This window comes from Trichechus manatus, unplaced genomic scaffold, assembly GCF_000243295.1.
Source record: "Trichechus manatus latirostris isolate Lorelei unplaced genomic scaffold, TriManLat1.0 scaffold00207, whole genome shotgun sequence".
NCBI classification, from domain to species: Eukaryota; Metazoa; Chordata; class Mammalia; order Sirenia; family Trichechidae; genus Trichechus; species Trichechus manatus.
Window position 1 is genome coordinate 1213780 of NW_004444143.1, and position 24061 is coordinate 1237840.

Consider the following 24061-nt stretch of genomic DNA (forward strand, 5'->3'; position numbering starts at 1 on the left):
AAAAAAAAAAAAAAAAAAGAGCTGGGGCGGGGGATTTATTGGCTCAAACAACTGAAAAGTAGGTGTTCAGGACTCTCTGAATCTATGTTCAACTATCATCAGCTCCATCTCTCAGCTCTGCTTTTCTCTATGTTGGCTTTATTCTCAGACTCTCCATACTGGTATTTTATAATTTCCAGGGGAAATAAAAATGTTTCCCTTTCTAACCCAAACTGAACCAAACCCATTGCCGTTGAGTTGGTTCCGACTCATAGCGACCCTATAGGACAGACTAGAACTGCACCATAGGGTTTCCAAGGAGCGGCTGCTGGATTTGAACCACCAACCTTTTTTGTTAGCAGCTGAGCTCTTAACCACAGCACCACCAGGGCTTCTCCTTTCTAACAGTGATATGAAAATCCTAGAATTAAGTTTCATTGTCTCTGCTTGGCTCCCAGTTCATCCCTGAACCAGTCACGTGGTCAAGGGAAAGCAATACTCTAATTGGCCAGGCCTGGTTACCGTCTACCATAGTAGGAGTGGAGTTTCCTCCCTCAGGAGTGTATGGCCTGAGAATGTGGAGGATGGTGTTCCAAAGGAGATTTAGAATGTTGTAATCAGAAGAAACCAGGGACTAGAAATGGGGTAGGCAAACTATTGATGAACAGATGTCCACTACAAGGAATGTATATATTCCTTCCTCTTAGGAAAAATAGTACTTAGGAAAAATCTAGGAAGAATCTTCCAGAATCCTTTTGCACTCTGACCACTTCCTTCCTTCCCCCATCCTTTTCAAAGGCCGCCCTGACCCCCCATTGGGATTAAAGGCCGTGAGCATGACCCCACACTCAGTGGGGCTGGAGTGGAAGCCTGGCTTTGATGGGGGCTTGCCACAGAGGTTCCGCATCAGGTAGGTCCCAGTCAAGGCAGGAAGAGGTGGCAGCCAACAGGGCTGGGACCTCTCCCTGAACTGACTGCACTCCCTGTCATGCAGATATGAGGCCATGGGGACTCCAGGGTACCTCTACATGGATGTCCTACCACCCGAGGCCACCACCTTCACACTGACTGGGTTGCAGCCTTCTACACGTTACAGGATCTGGCTGCTGGCCAGCAATGCCTTGGGGGACAGTGGACTGGCTGACAAGGGGACCCAGCTCTCCATTACCACTCCAGGTGGGAAGGGATAGTCTGGGGCAGGTTGGAGAATTCTTCATAGAATTTATGGGATGGTATGGTAAAGTAGGTACTAATGTTATTTCACATATGAAGAAACTGAGGCCCAGAGAGAGGTTAAGCAAACTGCATAAGGTCACACAGCTAGCAAGAGGTAAAGATGAGATGGCAGCCCAGGCAGATGAACTCCACAGACCAGTTTTTAGCTACCATACTGTCTGAATGTGATTAATAACACAAGAAAATTAGAAAATAGTTTGAATTGAATGAAAATAAAAACAACATATAAAAATGGTGGGGTGCAGCTAAAGAAGTGCTTTGAGGGAAATTTATAGCATTAAGTGCTTATATTAGATTAAAAAAGAAAGTCTTCAAATCAACACTCTAAGTTTCCATGTTAAGAAACCAGAGAGAGAAGAGCAAATTAAACCCAAAGTAAACAGAAGGAAGGAAATAATAAAGGTAAGAGCAAAAAGTAATGACCTAAAAAACAGAAAAACAATAGAGAAAATCAATGAAACCAAAAGCTGGTTTCTTAAAAAAAAAAAAAAATCGATGACATCGATAAATCTTTACTCAAGCGGATCAAAGGAAAAAGGAGAGAAGACACAAATTATTGATAACAGGAAAGAAAGAGAATATTGCTACAGATCCTGCAAACATTACCTGAGGATAATTAGGCAATATTATGAATGACTTTATGCCAATAAGTTAAACAACTTAGATGAAATGGACAAATTTCCTGAGTATATGGTAACCCTGTCAACCCCTGGTTCAGAGAAGCCTGGGTTCAAATCCCAGCTCTGCCACTTACTAGCTGTGTGACTTTAGGCAAGTTACTGAACATCTCTGTTCCTCAGTTTAAAAAGACTAAGATCTATCTCAGGCAGCTGTTGTGAAGATTAAATGAGTTAAAACATCTAAAGTGTTTAGAACAGGGCCTAGTACATAGTAAGTGCTACGTAAATGTTGGCTTAAAAAAATGCGCTGGGGCAAGGCATACTCATCCTGTTTACTCTGCCCCATAAAAGCCCCCTCTTTCTGTCTAACCCTTCCTGACAGAGCAGCCATTTTTCCCTACAGAGGTGAGGACCCTTTCCCATCCCCAAAATTTCCCTTCTCTCTTTTTTTCCCTCTCATTCCAGTCTTCTTTTCAAACATGAAAGCATAAAGTGCTGTATTCGCCTCCCTTGCTCTAGAACCTATACCTCTCTTAAGGAATTCTGAGATCCCAACATATTTTTTGTTAACCCAGCAACTGGTAATTTGGGTTAAAAGGGCCTTGCACACCACAAAGCACTCATCAATCATTATTATAGGCATTGTTGTTGTTGTTAGGTAACATCGAGTCAATTCCGACTCATAGCGATCCTATAGGACAGAGTAGAACTGCCCCACAGGGTTTCCAAGGAGTGGCTGCTGGATTTGAACTGCCAGCCTTTTGGTTAGCAGCCAAGCTCTTAACTGCTGCACCACCAGGGCTCTATTAGTTTTGTTAATATTATTGCCATTATTCTTAGCAATTTCCAGCTCTCTTTGAAATATTCCTAAGAATGCACGAACTAGTTCCCATAAGTCGCTAAGTGGACTGAAGAGCTTAAGAGGAGGATGAGAAATATTTAAGGCATATCCCAGATTCTCGGCATTAATTCAAAACCCCTACGCCCTCTTCCCAGGCCTGGACCAGCCTTCTGGGGAACCCGACTATCAGCCTCCCACAGGGCAGCCTGCAGGTGAGTACTCAGCCCATTCTCCCACGCTGGAGAATACAACCTTCTAGTTTCTGGTCCTGCCTCCTCTGCCTTGTGGATACATCCCTTAAGACTTAACTCTGCCCCTGCAGTCCTCCACCCATATTCTTAGCTCTTCCTGTTGCCCAGATTCGATAAATGTTTTCTCCTAGCTTTCGCAAAGCTTACAGCAAAGGCTTACAGCAGCAAGGATTTGTTATTTTTCATGATTCTATGAATCTGGCTGAACAGTTGTGGTCCGGTCTGGCTTGCCAAATCTCTACAATTATCTGGCAGCCTGGCTGGGACTGGTGGTCTAGGATGGCCTCATCCTCACGTGTCTGGCCACTATCTGGCTCTTGGCTGGGACAGCAGAGATAACTGGACCTCACGTCTCTAATCAGCCAGCACCACCGCTTGGCTTTTTCACGTATAAGTGGTCACTGGGGTTCCAAGAACAGCGATAGAGGGCAAGCTCTAATTTATACGCACTTTTCAGGCCTCTGCTTCTGTCACGTTGTTACCGAACACTAGAAGGTGGGTCCTTATCCGGCTCACTCAGACTTGCCAATCATCTGGACACCAGTCTTTGAGAAAGAGAAAGTAACCTTATTGCAATGTGAAGAGCAAGGAACCGGGAGGAAGTTCCTTAGATCCGGCTCCCAAGCTATGGGGAAGCAGTGCTTATGTGTGATTTGGGCAGAAAGATAGCAGCCGTGCAAGCATACTGGGGAAGGAAAATTCTAGAAGGACGCCAGGAAACAGGAGGTGACGTGGTTCTTGTTGGACCTCTCACTTCGGAATAGGGTCCGGGTGATGATTTTCCTTCTGATTCGTTCCTCCTGTTGCTGCGTCCTCTGTTGAAGTCAATTAGTGGTCATAGCTGGCCCTTCTGCGCGTGGGGGCGGGGGTGTGGGGGACCAACTCTGGCTTGGGCTAGTTTAAGGTCTAATGGAAATTTACTGGCATTTGTAGGGTCAGGTTACAACGTTTGCTAATATCCTATTGGCCAGAGTCAGTGTGGGAGGGAACTGCCAAAGAGTGTGGATACAGGGAGCGGAATTATGACAGCTCTTACAAACAATTCCCTTCAGAGCCTGACAAGAAGGTTGCAGGTGACAGAAACTCAGCTGTTGTCAGCAATAAAAAGCATTACTTGACTCAAGGAATTGAAAATTCCAAGTGTCACTGGATTCAGGTGCTCAAAATTTTCACCACGGGTCTGTTTCCCACCCGCTCTTGGCTTTGCCTTCATCTCTGATAGCTTCCTCCTCAGGTTCTTCCAGCAAGAAGGCCAAGAAGTCCTTCACAACTCCAGCTCTATTCCACTCCTTACCAGCCAACAGAGGAGTGTCCTACATGTTCTGGCAAAAGGCCTACTTAGGGTCAAATGCCTGTCTGAACCAGTCACCGTGGAAAGGGGGATGGGGTGTGTTTATTGGGCAGTCTGGGCCATGCGTCCACCATGGAATCCTGCTTGAGTCATACAGACCAGGAGTGTGGAGTGGCTGCTTCCCCAAAGGAAAACGAGGGCTGTTAGCGGAATTTGGGGAACAGATGCTGAGCAGATATTTACACAGAGAGAATTGGTCTTGGCCTCAGGGATATAGCAGAGAAGTCAGCCTGATATTGGCTGGGATGGAAGTTTGCCTGAAGAGGAATTCATCTGAGATGAAGTTTGACGGGTGAATAGAAGTTTGCTTGTGAAGAAAGCACGTTTTAGCCACAGACACTTGACTAGGCTGAGACTTAGAGTTGTGGTTCTGGGAACAGCCCGTGGTTGGTTTGTGTGACTGGAGGGTCCAATACCAGGTTGATGTGGCAGAGCAAGATCACAGTTCTTGAATGCCCAGCTAAGGAGCTGAAGCTCCCTCCTGAGTCCGTAGACAGGGCTCAGGCAGAGGTAGGACCTGCTGCTAATGGTTTGACTTGAGAAAGTAGCCATCTTCCCTGGGGTGGTAAGAAGGTGTGGGGATGGAGACTCCTGCCCATCTGCTTCCTTGACCTTGGAGGAGGGTCTTTGCTTGGCCAGGGATAGGCTTTCCCAGAGAGCCCCTCTGAAGGCTTAGGGTCAGTTGTTTTGTGCTGAGGAGTACCTTCCTGCCCTCAGGACCCTCGGGGCTGCCCCTGCTGCCTGTTTTGTTTGCTATTGGGAGTCTCTTGCTGCTTTCCAATGCCTTCTGCGTTGGGGGATTCCTCTGGAGGTGGAGACTGAGGCATCTTGCTGAGGGTAAGGAGAGGCCCTTCCCCTGCTAGGATGGTGTCTAAGGGTGATGGGGAGCCCAAGGGGTGATGCATGTTGAAGGTCTCTCCACAGCCAGGTGGACTGGAGGGAGGTCTCTGACCCCTTCTCTCCTATTTCCCTCAGGCACCTCGGAGAAGACGGAAGTGGGGTAAGTAGGGATATTGTTCTACAAAGAAGGCTCTGAATGAGAAGGTTTGGGGTGAGAGGGGACAGAGGGTCAGCTCCCAGATGCCCTCCACCTCCACCCTGGCAGATCAGAGGAGGACCGGGTCAGGAATGAATATGAGGGGAGCCAGTTGACCAGAGACCGGGACACTCAAAGCTCCACGGTGAGTGGCGGTGGTCCCTCCAGCCACACTGACAGGGAACTGACAGAGATTAAAATTCCACCATGATGGAGAAACCCCGAGAGTATGGCCCCTGGACACCCTCTTAACTCAGTACTGAAGTCACACCCTTCAACCAAAGATTAGACAAGCCCATAAAACAGGATGAGACTAAATGGGCACACCAGCCCAGGGGCGAGGATGAGAAGGCAGGAGGAGACAGAAAGCTGGCAATGGGGAACCCAAGGTTGAGAAGGGGAGAGTGATGACATGTTATGGGGGTGGCAACCAATGTCACAAAACAATATGTATATTAATTATTTAATGAGTAACTAATTTGCTCTGTAAACCTTCATCTAAAGCACAAAAAGATAGACATACAAATCCACCATTAGCTTAAGATTAATCACTGCCCTTTCCAGGAACAAGGGAGCCAGAGGATGGAAAGGATTTTATCTGATTTTTTGGGGGGGGATGGGGTGACAGGTCAGCACATCAGAGGCAGAGCCATATTACCACTCCATGAGGGACTTCAGCCCCCAGCTTTCCCCCATGCTGGAGGAAGTGCCTTATCCCAGAGGTGAGCCATGACTTCATCAGGTCTCCCCCACCCACACATCTGAACTGGATGCACTGGTAATCCCTTCCTTCCACTCAAACTCCAGGGTTCACAGGTCTTGAGAATGAAGATATGGCCTTTCCTGGGCCCCTATACAATGAGGTGGAAAGACTGTATGCCCCATCTGGGGTCTGTGGAGCCCTCTACGATGAAGTGCCGATGGTGAGGAGACTTGTATCAGCAAATATCTTTCCTGGCCCGTGCCAGAAACCCACCTCCTACTGCTTGTATTAGGGTAATTATGTTTCTGTAACAGAGGCCCAGCCATAATCCAGCAGTTTAAAGAAAATAGTCTATTTCTTCCTCAAGTAAGAGTTAGAGGTGAAAGGCCCTGCTGCCTGTGCATTTTCCAGAACCCAAGTTCTTCGCCTCACCTTCCTCTGTCATCGCCTAGCATACTGTCCTAGTCTGCATGAATGGACCAGGTCACTGGGGCTTTCAGTCAGTCAGAAAGGGAACGAGACAGTATGGTGGAGGCATAACCCTGCCTTACGGTCCAGGGCCCATGACGGCACTCATCACTTCTGCTCACATTTCACTGGTGAGAACATGGCCACACCTAACTGCGAAGGAGGCTGGAGAATGTCGTCTAGCTTGGCAGCTATACGCCTAGCTACAATTGTATTACTGGAGAAGGAAGAAAGAGTGTATTTCACTGGACAAGTAGCCGTCTCCGCTACGCTGGTTAAACAGAGAGACAGAATTTTTTGACTCATTCATTTGAAAAGCAAAGGTATAGAATTGTTTTCAGGCCTGGCTGGATCCAGGATTTCCCCACTAAAGATGCCCCTAGCAAGTCAGGTTTGTATGCTACCAGTTTAGTTGCTGTTGTTAGGTGCCATTGAATCGGTTCTGACTCACAGGGATCCTATGTACCAAAACCAGACTCATTGCCGTCAGGTTGATTCTGACTCGTAGCAACCCTACAGGACAGAATAGAGCTGCCCCATAGGGTTTCCAAGGAGCGGCTGGTGGATTCGAACTGCTGACCTTTTGGTTAAGCAACTGAACTCACCCACTGTGCCACCCAAGCTCTGACCTTATGTACAACAGAACGAAACTCTGCCCAGTCTTGTGCCAACTAGTTTAGAAATCCCTTAAAAAAAATTCCTCTTTTCCAGTAGCTCCAGAGTCCCACGGCTGAACTTATTAGCTTAGTTTGGGTCACATACTTATCACTGAACCAATCAATAAGGCAGGCGATGGAATATTCTAATTGGACAGGCCTGGATCAGTGCCAACCATGGCATCAGGGAGTAGAGCTAACCCCACTCAATCTGCTGGACTGAGAGTAGAGAAGGGACAGAGAGTCCAGAGGGAGTAAAGATGGTGGCTGGGCAGGCAGAAACAACAGAGAGGTATGTCAACCAAGTAACTCCCACCCACTACCCCACAGAAAGTGAGGTGGGACAGGACCCCTGACTTTCTATGTGGTCTTAGCTCTGGCACCTCTGGGCCAAGGATTTCCCTCTATAACACCGGGAACAACTTCCTCTGATCTAAACTCTCCACCAGCACGGAAATTAAGTGCACAAAATGCTGTCCATGTTGCTGGACCACCTGTGCCTCTAAAGCCCAGATGGAAACAGTAAACTTTTTCTGTAAAGGGCAAAATAGTAAATATTTTGGGCTTTGCGGGACATACGGTCTCTCTCACACTACTCAGCTCTGCCATTGTAGTGTGAAACAGTCACAGACGCTACATAAACAAGCATGCGTGGCTATATTCTAACAAAACTTTATTTTTGATGTTGAAATTTTAATTTCATGTGATTTTCAAGTGTCACAAAATATTATCCTTCTTTCGATTTTTTCAAACAATTAAAAAATGTAAATCAATTCTTAGCTCTCAGGCAGTACAAAAACAAGCGGCAGCCATATTTGAGCCGCGGGCCAATCTGCTCTGAAGTTTCCCACTCCAGAAACCATTTTCTCTCAATCCTAGAACAAAGTACATCCCCATGAAAGACCACCCTACATGGTCTTTTTTCTCTTCTATTTTGATGAAGAATATTTTTGGAAAGTCATCGGACTAACAGAATCATGATTCACATTCCACAGCTTCCATAGCTGATATCATGAGCTTTTCACAATTTTATTATAGTCCTGACATTTAAACTTTTTTCCTGAGAGACATATTGATGTATTTATAAATGAAATGACAGGATAGCTTGGACTGGCCTCAAAATAATCCAATTAGCAGGGACAATGGGAGAAGATAAAGGTAGAGGTAAATTAAGATTTAAAAAAAGAAAGACCTGTTGCCGTGGATTCCCTTCCAGCTCATAGAGACCCTACAGGACAGAGTAAATTGTCCCATAGGGTTTCCAAGGAGCAGCTGGTGGATTCGAACTGCCAACCTTTTGGTTAGCAGCCATAGCTCTTAACCACTGCACCACCAGGGCTTGAAATCAAGACTATCCAAGGGTTATTACTATTAAAGTTAGCTGATCGGAACATGGGCGTTATTCTGGAAGTTCATTATAATCATGCTCCGCTTTGTAAATGGTGGAAATTTCCCATAAGTAAAAGTTAAAACCCTTTTCCCCTAGGAAGTTGAGGAGGGGTACGTATCCCCTAAATCTATGATGATGACCCACAGGACATCTCACCATGGTTCTAACTGCACCTTTTGCCTGTCAGGGCCCCTATGACCATGACTGGCCTGACCACAACTATGAGAAGCCAAGAGGAATCTATGACCAGGTGGCAGGAGACTTGGACACTGCAGAACCTGATCCTCTACCCTTTGAGCTGAGGGGACATCTGGTATAAAAGCCTTCTCAACACCCTTTTCCCACACCCACCAAGACAGAGAACTCCTACAGTCCTCTTCATTCCTGTTCGTTCTATAGGACACGGAGGGATACAGGAGAAGACATGAATATAAAGGACAGAAAATGATTTCAGCTGGTGTCAATGTACAAACATGTCTCCTCCTGGGGTTGGCTTTGGAAACTGTCAGATGTTTTTATGGCTTTTCAAATCTATCACAAACTTCTACAAAGGGACACAGTGAATTGTAATAGACATCTCAAAAATGAAAAACTATTCTGGGTTTATTTATGCCTTTTGGGGTAAAATATTCAAAAGTGGGAAAATACATATTAAAAACTCAATTCATTTTGAGTTCAACTATATCTGAAGTAGCTAACAATAAGTGAAGTTTATAAACTATTATTATGTCCTACCTATCCTTGTTTTATTACTTTCTCCATTTATCTAAAACATAATGTATAAACTATGACACACATGTAAACTTAAATAGGTACTATCGAAAATAAAAGACTATCAAAAGAAGCTAGACCCAAAAGAGTACATACTGTATGATTTTATTTATATAAAGTTCTAGAACAGGTAAAACTAATCTATAGTGACAGAGAGCAGATTAGTGGATGCCTAGGACCCTGGGAGGAACTCTGATGGCACAGTGGTTAAGAGCTCGGCTGCTAACCAAAAGGTTGGCAGTTTGAATCCGCCAGCTGCTCCTTGGAAACCCTATGGTGCAGTTCTACCCTGTCCTATAGGGTCACTATGAGTCAGAATCGACGCGATGGCAAGTTTTTTTTTTAGGACCCCAGGAAGGGGGCTGTCTATAAAAAGGTATGAGGGAACTTTTTGGGGTGATGGAAACGTTCTATATCAGGATTGGGGTGGTGGTTACACAGGTGCATAGATTTGTTAACACTCATTGAACAGTACACTTAGAATGGGTGCATTTTATTGGGCACAAGTTATACCTCAATAAAGGTGATACAATAAAAAATAGGCTCTGTAATAAAGCAGCTAAGCAAGAGAATCCTTATTTTTTATACTGAATAGCAGGAAAAGATAACAGAGAAATCTGCCTATTTTGGGGGAGAATATGTTGTTGTTGTTAGGGGCTGTCGAGTCGGCTTCGTCTCATAGCAACCCTATGAACGACAGAATGGGACACTGCCCGGTCCTGTGCCATCCTCACAATCGTTGTTATGCTAGCCTATCGTTGCAGCCACTGCGTCAATCCATCTCGTTGAGGGTCTTCCTCTTTTTCGCTGACTCTCCACTTTACCAAGCATGATGTCCTTCTCCAGGGACTGGTCCCTCCTGACAACGTCCAAAGTATGTGAGACAAAGTCTCACCATCCTTGCATCTAAGGAACATTCATAAGTGTAATCTTTCTTCAGATCTCTGCTCCTACTTGATTCATCATTATTACCCAAACTGTTCAGTTGAAATGTGTGTCAATTTATTTATTTTTTTTAATCAGGGCAGACTAACCAATTTGTACACCACAGCACTTGAATATACAAGTACATTAGGGTCCAAACAACTTTCCTTTATTCAAAAGCTAATTGTATTCCCACTGGTAGAATTTTTATGATTGCATATTTTTCCCCTTTCAAAGAAAAAAATCTACAACATTTTGTTTCTACACTGGCTTAAGCAAAAAAAATGAATTTATTGACTGTTGTAGCTGACAATTCCAGAGGTAGTATTGGCTTCAAACACTACTGGACCCAGGTGTTGAAACCAAGCCACCAGAGCTCTATCTCTCTGTATCTCTTGGCTCTTTTCTCTGTGTCAACTTCATTCTAGAAACAGGCAAAGCTGATCTATCATGACAGAGAGCAGATTAGTGGATGCCTAGGACCAGAGGAAGGGGACTTCCCGTGGCAGAGTCTTCCTCAGGCAGAGTCTTCATTTGGGAGACATGAATGAGCACATACAGTTCCAGGCTGCCATCCCAAAAGCTCAGCAGCCAGTGCCTCTTTTGCCAATAGTTCCAGAAAGTCCTGGGGCTGTCTCTCATAGGTCCATCGCGGTTCTTGTGCCCATCTCTGGACAAATCACTGAGGCCAGGAGTTACTCAGCACCACTTGAACGACTTGGGTGAAGATCTCCAAAGGAACCCCAGGTTGTGAGATTCTTCTCTGTATCACCTGCACTTCCTACTTGCTCTTTGCCATTGCCTGAATCAGTGTAGCAGACATCCATTGCTTCTGTCTGCCAAGCATCAAGTCCCCCTTAATCTGATATAGATTAATGAGACAAATTCCTGACTACACCAAGCTCCTAGATCCAGCTGTGTCTGAAGTCAGGATTACTCCTGGGCCATACATTCCCCATATCCCCTTAAGTCAGTCTGAATGGGGTCTTCAGTTAACTGATAGAAAAATTAATGATTTGCAAGGAGCAGAAACTCACTCAAACAGGTAGATATAAAGTATATATATATATATATAATTAAATACTAAGGGACAAATGGCCAACAAGCACATGAAAAGATGTGCAACATCATTGCTGTTGTTGTTGTTACGTGCCGTCAAGTCGGTTCCAACTCATAGCGTCCCTATGGACTACAGAATGAAACACTGCCCGGTCCTGCTTACGTTGGTGTTATGCTTGAGCCCATTGTTGCAGCCACTGTGTCAATCCATCTTGTTGAGGGTCTTCTTCTTTTTCTGCTGACCCTCTACTTTACCAAGCATGATGTCCTTCTACAAGGACTGATCCCTCCTGACAACATGTTCAAAGTATGTAAGATGTAGTCTTGCCATCCTTGCTTCTAAGGAGCATTCTGGTTGTAATATCATTAGCTATTCAAAACCAAAACCAAAACCAAACCTGTTGCCATCTAGTCGATTCTGACCCTACAGGACCGGCCCATAGGGTTTCCAAGGAGTGGCTGATGGATTCACGCTGCCAACCTTTTGGTTCGCAGACGAGTTCCAGGCCACCAGGGCTCCACAAGAGCTGTTGTTGTTAGGTGCCTTGGAAACAGTTCTGACTCATAGTGACTCTATAGGGAGATGCATATCAAAACTACAATGAGATACCACCTCACACATTAGAATAGTAACAACGAAAAAGAAAGAAAGAAAATGGAAAACAACAGGTGTTGGCAAGTTTGTGGAGAAACTGGAACAGCCAGTGTGGAAAATAGCTTGGCAGTTCCTCAAAAAATTGAACAGAAAACTACCGTATGATCCAGCAATCCTAATCCTAGGTATATAACCAAAAGAAGTGAAGACACGAATGCACAGAAACCTGTACACCAGCGTTCACTGAAGAACTTTTCACAATAGCCAAAAGGGGGAAACAACCAAAATGTAAATGGATAAAAAAAAAAGTGGTATATACACACAATGGAATACTACTCAGTCATAAAGAGAAATGACATCTTTATGTATGCCACTACATGGATGACCCTTGAAAATGTCACGCTGAGCAAATAAGTCAGTTGCAAAAGGGCAAATATTGAACGATCTCACTTCTATGGAATAAGCAAATACATAGCAACCAAAGATTATTAGTGGTTACCAGGGATGGGAGGAAGGGGAAAGGAGGAGTTTTTGCTTAGGAGGCATTGAGTTTACATTAATAATGATGGTGGAATGATTTGGAAAGGGATAGTGAGAATGGTTGCGCAACTTGAAGAATGTAATCAATGCCATTGAATTGTACATGTGGAAATTGTTGAGATGGCATTTAACTTTGTCAGAATTTTCATTTAACAGATAACAGTATTGCAACAATGTTTACTTCATTATACTATGATTTTATAAGAGAATACCTTGTTTTTTTATTTGTTTTTATATTTTATTGTGTTTTCAGTGAAAGTTTACACAGGAAATTTGACAATTTCTACACAAATTGTTCAGCAACATTAGTTACGTTTTTCACGATGTGTCAACATTCTCTTTAATTGTGTTCTGGTTGTTCCATTTCCAGTACTCTAGTTTCCCTGCTCCCTTATCTTTTCATCTTTGTTTCAGAGTAATTGTTGACCTTTTGGTCTCATACAGATGATTTTTTTCCCTTTAATTGTTTTTATTGTACCTTAGATGAAGGTTTACAGAACAAATAGTTTCTCATCAAACAGTTAGTACACATATTGTTTTATGACATTGGTTAACAACTCCACGACATGTCAACACTCTCCCTTCTAGACCTTGGGTTCCCTATTACTAGCTTTTCTGTCCCCTCCTGCCTTCTAGTTCTTGTCCCGGGGCTGTTGTGCCTCACTAGTCTCGTTTTGTTTTACGGGCCTGTTTAATCTTTGGCTGAAGGCTGAACCTCGGGAGTGACTTCATTACTGAGCTAAAAAGGTGTCCAGGGGCCATTCATACAGATGATTTTTTTTAATGGAGCACTGTAGTTATGGACAGTATCCTTTATTTTGTGTGTCAATCTGTTATTCGGCTAAAAGATGACTTCGGAGGATAGTTTCAGTTCAAGGTTTAAAGAGTATTTCAGGGCGATAGTCTCAGAGGGTCCTCCAGTCTCTACTGGTCCAGTAAGTCCGGACTTTTTAAGAATTTGGATTCTGTTCCACATTTTTCTCCTGTTCTATCAGGGTCCATCTATTGTGGCCCTGGTCGGAAGGGTGGGAGAATGCCTTGTTCTTAAGAATGTGCACTTATATATTTACGGTAAGGGAGTATTGTGTCTTTTAACAGCTGACAAAAAAAAATTATACAGAGAGAGAGAAGGATAAAGCAAATGTGGTAAAATGTTGACATTTGAGGAATGAAAAATTAGGAAGCGCAGCTGAGTCTCACAGATTGTGGAAATCTGCCCAGCTTTTTTCATCTTTCTTTGGCCTCATGTTCTTTTGTCTGCGTCTCTCAGCACATTTCTTCCATTCTTCACTTGTATATATTTAGCTTCCCTCTTTGCCCACTCAACTGTTGCTTGTCCAGTAATTGGCTGCCCTGGTTTCATAGCACCTTGAAGCTCAGCAGCACACAGCTCCTGGACCCTGAACTTTAGTGCTCCCATACTGATGGGTCCAGGTTGAGTAAAGAAAAATAACTCATAGTGGAAATGAAGACGACCTAGACTACCCAGAACTGTATGAAATGAAAATACCTAGAACTGCATGAAAATGAAAATCCTACGTATCAAAACCTATGGGGTGCATCAAAAGCAGTGCTTTGAGGGACACTTTTATACCCTTAAATGCTTATTTTGGAGCCCTGGTGGTACCGTGGTAAAGAGTTACGGCTGCTAACCAAAAGGTCGGCGTTCAAATCCACCAGCTGCTCCTTGAACTCCCTATGGGGAAGTTCTACTCTGTCCCGTAGAGTTGCTATGAATTGGAATCGACTCAACAGCAATGAGAAATGCTTGTATTAGAAGACAAAAGCCTTCAAAGTCATGAGCTAATGACCATCTTAAGAAATTAGAAATTGAACCATAGAATATACCCAAAGAAAGTAGAAGGAATTACAAAATAACAGTAAATTAATGCAAATAAAAAATATCCAATAGAGAGCTTTTTAAAAAGACAAAAACTATGTTATTTGAAAAACTAACAAAATAGGCAAAACTGAGTGACAAACAGAAGACACAAGTCATCAAGATTGTGAACAAAAAGGGCAAGATAACTACAAAAAATACGAATTAAAAATAGAGCAAGATCTCAGAGATTCCACAAAAAAGCTACTGGATCTAATAGAAGGATGCAGCAAAGTGGCAAAGCACAAGATTGTCTTGGTTATCTTGTGCTGCTATAACAGAAATACCACAAGTGGATGGCTTTAACAAACAGACATTTGTTATCTCACAGTCTAGGAGGCTAGAAGTCCAAACTCAGGGTGCCAGCTCTAGGGGAAGCCTTTCTTTCTCTGTCAGCTCTGGAGAAAAGTTCTTGCCATCAATCTTTCCTTGGTCTAGGAGCTTCTCTATGCAGGAACCCCAGGTCCAAAGGACATGCCCTGCTCCTGGCACTGCTTTCTTGGTGATATGAGACCCCCTTTCTCTTTGCTCTCTTCTTTCTCTTATATGTCAAAAGAGATTGGTTCAAGACACAATTTAATCTTGAGTCCTGCTTCATTAACATAACTGCCACTAATCCCATCTCATCAAAATCATAGAGATAGGATTTACAATACATAGGAAAATCACATCAGATGACAAAATGGTGGACAATCACACAATATTGGGAACCATGGCCTAGCCGGATTGATACACATATTTTTGGAGGACACAATTCAACCCATGACAAAGATCAACACATAAAAGTCAGCTGGGTTCCTCTACACTAACAAGGAGGACTCTGAAAAGGAAATGAAGAAATCAGTACCATTTACAATAGCCTCCCAAAGGATAAAATACCTAGGATTTTACACCAGGGATGTAAAAGACAAGGAAAACTATAAAATACTACTGCAAGAAACTAAAGGAACCTACATAACTGGAAAACATTCCATGCTAATGGATCAGGAGACTCAACATTATGAAAATGTCAATACTACCAAAAGCGATCTATAGATGTAATGCAATCCTGTTGCAAATCCCAACAACATTCTTTAATGAAATGGAAAAACTAATCACCAACTTTATATGGAAAGAAAAGAGGCCCCTGAATAGCCAAAGCAATATTGAAGAAGAACAAAACAGGAGGCCTCACACTTCCCGATCTCAAAACTTACTATACAGTCACAGTAATCAAAACTGCCTGATACTGGTTCAATGACAGACACATAGATCAATGGAATGGAGTTGAGAAGCCAGAAGTAAATACATTGATCTATGGTCAGTTGATCTTTGACAAAGGGTCAAATTCCATTCAATGGGGGAAGAAACAGCCTCTTTAATAAATGGTGCTGGAAAAACTGGATATCCATTTGCAGAAAAATGAAACAGGTTGTACACCTCATACCATACACAAATACTAACTCAGAATGAGTCAAAGACCTAAATGTTAAAGCAAACTATAAAGTTCCTGGAAGATAACATAAAGACAAAACTAGGGGACCCAGTTTTTTTGGGCATAAATAGCCTATTAAACACAACTAAAAATGCATGAACAACAGAAGACAAATTAGGTAAGTGGGCCCTCCTAAAAATTAAATGCTTTTGCTCATCAAAAGAATTTACCAAAAGAGTAAAAAAGAAAACCTACAGACTGGGAAAATAATCTTTGGCAATGACATATCTGATAAGAATCTGATCTCTAAAATATACAGAAAACGTCAACAACTCAACAACAAAAAGACAAACAATCCAATCAAAAAATGAGCAAAGGACATGAATAGACACTTCGCCAGAGAGGACATTCAACTGGCTAACAAACACATGAAAAGATGCTCGTAATCATTAACCGCCAGAGAGATGCAAATCAAAACTACGAGATTCTATCTCACCCTGCAAAAATGGCACTGATCAAAAAAAGAAAAGAAAAGAAAACAACAAAAGCTGGCGAGGTTGTGGGGAGACTGGAACTCTTACACCCTGCTGGTGGGATTGTAGAATGGTACAACCACTATGGAAAACAATATGGCACTTCCTCAAAAAGCTAGAAATAGAAATCCCTTATGATCCAGCAATCCCACTCCTAGGTATATATCCTAGAGATATAAGAGCAGTGACGCGAATAGACATACGCACACCTACGTTCATGGCAACATTATTCACAATAGCAAAAAGATGGAAACAACCTAAGTGCCCATCAGTGGATGAATGGGTAAATAAACTGTGGTACATACATACAATGGAATACTACCCAACTATAAAGAATAACGATAAGTCCGTGAAACATAACGTGGATGAATCTGGAGAACACTATGCTGAGTGATATAAGTCAATAACAAAAGGAATAATATTGTATGGTCTCATATTTATAAAAAGTCAAGAATACACACAGAAAGCAACAATGTTCTTTGATGGTTAGCAGGGGTGCAAGGCGGAGGGAGAGGGAATCACTTTCTAGATAGTAGACACTTGTCACTTTTGGTGATGGGAAATGCAGTATCCAATATGAGTGAAGTCTGCACAACTTTTCTAAGGTAAGTGAAAACACTAACAAGTATGCAAGAATAAGGGACAATTTCAGTAAATGCTGTAAATACAATTTCGGAACAACAATAATAACAAAAAAATATGTGTGTGGTTACACAGGTAAGTATATATACATATATGTGTACAGGAAGGCACATGTGATTATATGGGTGTGCATGTATAGGTGTATCTGTAGGCATATGTATATACATTTTTGTGTGCACCGCATATGTATTCATATATATAATAAAACACGTAGGGAGGCACAGTTACGGATACTTCCTAGTTATAAACAAACACCTCTCGGGATTGGTTTACTGGTTTTGAAGGCTTGGGACCACAGTCTCGTGGGACGACTCAGTCAATTGACATAACATAGTTCATAAACATAATGTTCTACATCCTAGTTTGGTGAGTAGTGACGGGGGTCTTAAAAGCTCACGAGCGGGTGTCTAAAATATAACTATTGATCTCTACTCCTCTGGAACAAAAGAGAATGAAGGAAACCAAAGACTCGAAGAAATTAGTCCACAGGACTGACAGCCTACATGAACCCTGGCCTCATCTAACCTGAAACCAGAACTAGATGGTGCCCGGCTATCACCACTGCCCATTCTGGCCAGGGACACAATAGAAGGTCTCAGATAGAAAGGGAGAAAAAAGTAGAACAAAACTCAAATTCCTCCCCCAACTCAAAAAAGGCCAAATTTACTGGACTGATAGAGACTAGAGGAACCCCCAAGACTGTTGCCCTGAGATACCTTTTGAACTTGGAACTGAAGCCATTCCTGGTGGTCACCCTTCATCCAAATAACAGACTGACTTATAAAATCAACAATATCACCCGTGAATGCTGTGCTCCCTTAAATAATCAGCTATAGGAGACAAACGGTCAACATTTACCCTAAAACAAAGATGAGAAGCTCATCTGTGACATAAAGTTAGATTAATGGAAATAATGAGAATGTTGGCACATTGTGAAAAATGTAACCAATGTCATGGAACAATCTGTATAAAAATTGTTCAGTGGGAACCTAATTTGCTGTGTAAACCTTCACCTAAAACACAATAAAATATTTTAAAAAAATAAAGCAAGAGCTTTCAGCTTTAAACGTCTTTTGTGCAAGGTCAACAACTGCATAAATAAGTGTGGGGCGGGGCCGTGGAGGCCCTAGGTGGGGTGAGGAGGGGTTGTATGCATGGGGGTGAGTCTATGTCAGCAGAGTGGGGGGTATGCATAGGAGGCGGCCAAGGGCAGGCTGTTAGAGCCCTAGTGGGGTGAGAAGGGCCAGTGCTGGGACAGGGGTAGCAGTAACAACAGGGGTAGTTACATAAATGGGGAATTGCTCAAAGAAATAAAATTATTTACGATAATGAGAACCAGGTTTCTAACTATCAGAGAAAGGAGTTACAAATATGGGAATACGTGTGGGGCAGGGAAGCATGGACACCCGCGGTAGGGTGATGAGTGAGGGTGGCCCCTATGTATGGGGGCAGCTCTAGGAGAAAATCAAATGAACTCTGTGGTGGTGAATTTGAACTAGCAATGTCAGTGCAAACTCGTGGATTTCAAAATAAATATAGAAATAAATGTAGTTTTAGATATATACATGTGAATATGTCTACATACATATATTCCTTAGTTTTCCATTTAGAGGGCCTGGGAACAATGACACCCCAAAATCAATGAGCATCCCTAGCACAAAGACAGTATGAAATAGTATCCTCCGCTACAGGAAACCAGGATCCTTTGGAGAAATGACCGATTCCAGAGTTTGATTAGGGAAAGTACAAGATGAGTTTGGAACACCTTTTGTGCCAGAAAGCAAGGAAGTACTCAAAGAACGATGAAGGTAAGTCAAAAAGACAGGGAGGTCTGTTTGAAAGACTTTCACTGGTGTCTTAGGCTGGGTTCTCTAGAGAAGCAAAACCAGTAAAGCATATAAATACATATACAGAGGGATTTATATCAAGGAAATGGCTCACACAGTTTTAGAGGCTGGAAATTCCCAAGTCTGTGGGTCCGGCTGGAGGCTTCTCCTGGCTCACAGGCTGTGGAGATCCATGAACCCCAAGGTTGACAGGCAAGACGGCAGGTAAGCTGTTAGCTCAAGTCTCCAAAACTGTAGGTCAGATGAACAGGAGCCAGCTGCAGGATCCAGAGACAGCAAAAGCCCATTAGCCTTGCAAGAAAGCCTACCTACATTGGATGCAGGCCACACCCCCAAGGAAACTCCCTTCCAACCTATTGGCTACTCATAGCAGATTTCACCATGGAAATGATCGCATTATATCAGATCTCATCACGGAGGTGATGACAGCATTATATGACTGCCAAACTACATCATAACTTCCAAACCACTGAGAATCATGGCCCAGCCAAGTGAACACACAACCTTAACAATCACAACTGGCTAAAGCACGAACAATTTAAGTATCAAAATAAATAGAGACAGTCATGGATTATAACCACATTAAATAAAATAGGAAACCATGAGCCCACAGTGTTTATAAATAAGTAAACAAATAAATAAATAGAAAGTTTGATGAGAAATGGGACATTTCCATAGTTTTAAAGTAAAAAAACAAAACAACCCAATCCATTGCCATCGAGTTGATTCCTACTTGTAGTGACCCTATAGGACAAAGTAGAACTGCCTTATAGGGTTTCCAAGGAGCAACTGGTGGATTTGAACTGCTGACCTTTCGGTTAGGAGCTGAGCTCTTAACCACTGTGCCACCCATTACCAATTGCCGTCAAGTCGATTCCGACTCATAGCAACCCTATAGTACAGAGTAGAGCTGCCCCATAGGTTTTCCAAGGAGCGCCTGGTGAATTCAAACTGCCGACCTTTTGGTTAGCAGCTGAACTCTGAACCACTATGCCACCAGGGTTTCCACTGTGTCACCAGGGCTCCCCAACTGCTTATTAAATAAAAGGGAATACAGTAATTTTTATAGTAAAGGGGCCTGGCAAACACCATTTCAATGAAGAGATTAAAGTAAATATCATCAGCAATGGGATAATTTTGTTTCCTTTAAATTTTATTTATTTTGTGGTTGTTGAGAATATACACAGCAAAATATACACCAATTCAACAATTTCTACATGTACCATTTAGTGACATTGATTACATTCTTCGAGCTGTACAAGCATTCTCACCCTCTTTTCCTGAGTTGTTCCTCCCTCATTGACACAAACTCACTGCCCCCTAAGGTTCCCATCCAATCTTTTGAGACGCTGTTGTCAATGTGATCCCGTATAGGTAGTTCCTAAAAGAGCATAATGCTTAAGGCAGACCATTTTTACCAGTTAAGCTAAACTATTGTTCACTTTTAAGACTTTAGGGGATATTTTTGGTTCAAGGTTCAAAGATTATCTCAGGGCAATAGTTTCAGGGGTTCCTCTGCCCTGCATGGCTCCAGGCAGCCTAGAGTCCGTAAGAATTTGAAATTCTGTTCTGCATTTTCCCCTTTTGATCAGGATTCTTGTATGGAATCTTTGATCAAAACGTTCAGTAATGGTAGCTGGGCACCATCCAGTTCTTCTAGTCTCATGACCAAGGGCGCAGTTGTTCATGGAGGCAATTAGCCACACATTCCACATCGTCCTCCTGTTCCTGACTCTCTTTCCTACTTTGTTGTTTCAGGGGAAGAGACCAAATGTTGTGCCTTGATGGCCACTTGCAAGCTTTTAAGATGCCAGGCACTACACAACGAACCAGGAGGTAGAACAGAAGCACTAAATATGTTATCAGGCCAATGTACTGGGATGTCCTATGAAACCATGACCCTAAACCTCCAGATCAAGGAACCTAGTCCCAAGAGGTGTTTGGTTGTACGTAAGTAGCCTCAGCAGCTTTGTTTTGGTCATTGTTGTAAATATATCTATCACACAGCTTTTGCCAATTCAACTTTTTACAGCAATTACAATAATTGGCTATGCAACCCTACCCTTTATGAACGTGATTTTTTCATCACCATTCACCCCCTTTCCTCCCTCCCTCCCACCCCTAGTAATCACTAATAAACTTTGGTCTCTATATATTTGCCTTGTCTTGGCTTTTTATATAACTGAGGTCATCCAATATTTGTCCTTTTGTAATTGGCTTATTTCACTCAGCATAATGTCTTCAAGGTCCATCCATACTGTAGCACATATCAAGACTTCATTTCTACTACTGGCCGAGTGGTATTAGATTGTCTGCAAGTACCACATTTTGTTCATCCATTCATCTGTTGATGAGCATTTAGGTTTCCACCTTTTGGCTGTTGTGAATAGTGCTGCAATGACCATTGGCGTACAGGTCTCTTTTTGAGTCTCTGCTTTCAAGTCTTTTGGGTATATATCTAGGAGTGGAATTGCTGGGTCATCTGGTAGCTCTCCCCCACGTGTCTGTCAGTTTGTCATACTGTGGGGACTTGCATGTTGCTGTGATGCTGGAAGCTATGCCACCTGTATTCAGATACCAGCAGGGTCACCCATGGTAGGCAGGTTTCAGTTGAGCTTCCAGACTAAGACTAGGAAGAAGCACCCGGCGGTCTACTTCTGAAAAGAATTAGCCAGTGAACACCTAATGAACAGTGGCATAACACTGTCTACACAGTGCCGGAAGATGAGTCCCCCAGGTTGGAAGGCACTCAGAAGATGACTGGGGAAGAGCTACCTCCTCAAAGTAGAGTCAACCTTAATGACGGAAATGGAGTTAAGCTTTCGGGACCTTCATCTGCGGATATGGCACGACTTAAACTGAGAAGAAACAGCTGCAAACATCCATTAATAATCGGAACATGGAATGTAGGAAGTATGAATCTGGGAACATTGGAAATCATCAAAAATGAAAAGGAACGCATAAACATCGATATCCTAGTCATTAGTGAGCTGAAATGGACTGGTATTGGCCATTTTGAATCAGACAATCATATGGTCTACTATGCCAGAAACGACATAAGGCTATGCCAGAAATGAAGAGGAATGGCTTTACAGTCATCGTCAAAAAGAACATTTCAAGATCTATCCTGAAGTACAACGCTGTTAGTGATAGGATAATATCCATACGCCTACAAGGAGGACCAGTTACGATGACTATTATCCAAATTTATGCACCACACCAACCACTAAGGCCAAAGATGAAGAAACTGAAGATTTTTACCAGCTTCTGCAGTCTGACATTGATTGAACATGCAATCAGGATGTATTGATAATTACCGGTGATTGGAATGCGAAAGTTGGAAACAAAGAAGAAAGATAGGTAGTTGGAAAATATGGCCTTAGTGATAGAAACGATGCCGGAGATTGCATGAAAGAATTTTGCAAGACCAACAATTTCTTCATTGCAAATACCTTTTTTCACCAGCATAAACGACGACTATACACATGGACCTCGCCAGATGGAATACACAGGAATCAAATGAACTACCTCTGTGGAAAGAGATGATGGAAAAGCTCAATATCATCAGTCAGAACAGGGCCAGTGGCAGACTGCAGAACAGACCATCAATTGCTCATACGCAAGTTCAAGTTGAAACTGAAGACAATTAGAACAAGTCCACAAGAGCCGAAGTACGACCTTGAGTATTTCCCATCTGAATTTAAAGACCATCTCAAGAATAGATTTGATGCATGGAACACTAACGACTGAAGACCAGAGGAGCTGTGGGGTGACATCAAGGACATCATACATGAAGAAAGGAAAAGGTCATCAAAAAGACAGGAAAGAAAGAAGAGATCAAAATGGATGTAGAAGAGACTCTGAAACTTGCTCTTAAACGTCGAGTAGCTAAAGCAAAAGGAAGAAACGATGAAGTAAAAGAACTGAAGATTTCAAAAGGTGGCTCGAGAAGACAAAGTAAAGTATTATAATGTGCGAAGAGCTGGAGGTAGAAAACCAAAAGGGAAGAATATACTCGACATTTCTCAAGCTGAAAGAATTGAAGAAAAAATTCAAGCCTCGAGGTGCAATAGTGAAGGATTCTATGGGGGAAAATATTAAACAACGCAGGAAGCATCAAAAGAAGATGGAAGAAATACACAGAGTTACTACACCAAAAAGAATTGGTCAACGTTCAACCATTCCAGGAGGTAGCGTATGATCAGGAACCGATGGTACTAAAGGAAGAAGTCCAAGCTGCACTGAAGGCATTGGCAAAAAACAAGGCTTCAGGAACTGACGGAATATCAATTGAGATGTTTCAACAAAGGGATGCAGCGCTGGAAGTGCTCACTTGTCTATGCGAAGAAATTTGGAAGACAGCTACCTGGCCAACCAACTGGAAGAGATCCATATTTATGCCTATTCCCAAGAAAGGTGATCCAACTGAATGCGAAAATTATCGAACGATATCATTAATATCACAAGCAGGTAAAATTTTGCTGAAGATCATTCAAAAGCGGCTGCAGCAGTACATCGGTAGGGAACTGCCAGAAATTCAGGCCAAATTCAGAAGAGGATGTGGAACCAGGGATAACATTGCTGATGTCAGATAGATCCTGGCTGAAAGCAGAGAATATCAGAAAGATGTTTACCCGTGTTTTATTGACTATGCAAAGGCATTCGACTCTGTGGATTATAACAAATTATGGATAACATTGTAAAGAATCCCAGAACACTTAATTGTGCTCAAGAAGAACTTGTACATAGATCAAGAGGCAGTTGTTCAGACAGAATAAGGGGATACTGCGTCGTTTAAAGTCAAGAAAGGTGTGCGTCAGGGGTGTGTCCTTTCACCATGCTTATTCAGTCTGTATGCTGAGCAAATAATCCAAGAAGCTGGACTGTATGAAGAAGAATGGGGCATCAGAATTGGAGGAAGATTCATTAACAACCTACGATATGCAGATGACACAACCTTGCTTGCTGAAAGCGAAGAGGACTTGAAGCACTGTGTACTCTGTAGGTGTCCATTAACCCACTGGGTCCTCATTACAACCCTGTGAGACTAATACTATGATTTATTTTTGTTTTTTACTTTTATTGTGAAAAGTATTATACACTCAGTACTGTGTAAAACATAGATGTATGGTTTAAAGAATACTTACAATGTGAACAGCTGTGAATCATCATCCAGGTTAAGAAAAAGGCATAGAAGCCTTGCATGCCCCTTCTCACGCACAACCTCTCCTCAGAGGTAACCACCTCTCTGATTTGTGTGATAATCATTTCCTGGGTTTCTTTTCCTTATAGTTTGACTGCCCATGTATGTAGCCCCAATACTTTA

General features: G+C 42.6%; 1 protein-coding gene across 1 annotated transcript in view; it reads left to right on the top strand.

Moving 5' to 3' along the window:
* NPHS1 (NPHS1 adhesion molecule, nephrin) overlaps positions 1-8850 on the top strand; it is a 17900-nt gene extending 9050 nt beyond the window's left edge. The window contains exons 21-29 of the mRNA XM_004388183.1: positions 778-889; positions 974-1155; positions 2832-2888; positions 4996-5115; positions 5254-5278; positions 5384-5459; positions 5943-6036; positions 6122-6237; positions 8719-8850. Coding sequence (XP_004388240.1) covers positions 778-889; positions 974-1155; positions 2832-2888; positions 4996-5115; positions 5254-5278; positions 5384-5459; positions 5943-6036; positions 6122-6237; positions 8719-8850 — 914 coding nt within the window. The remainder of the gene's footprint in view (positions 1-777; positions 890-973; positions 1156-2831; positions 2889-4995; positions 5116-5253; positions 5279-5383; positions 5460-5942; positions 6037-6121; positions 6238-8718) is intronic.
* The last annotated feature ends 15211 nt before the right edge of the window (positions 8851-24061 follow it).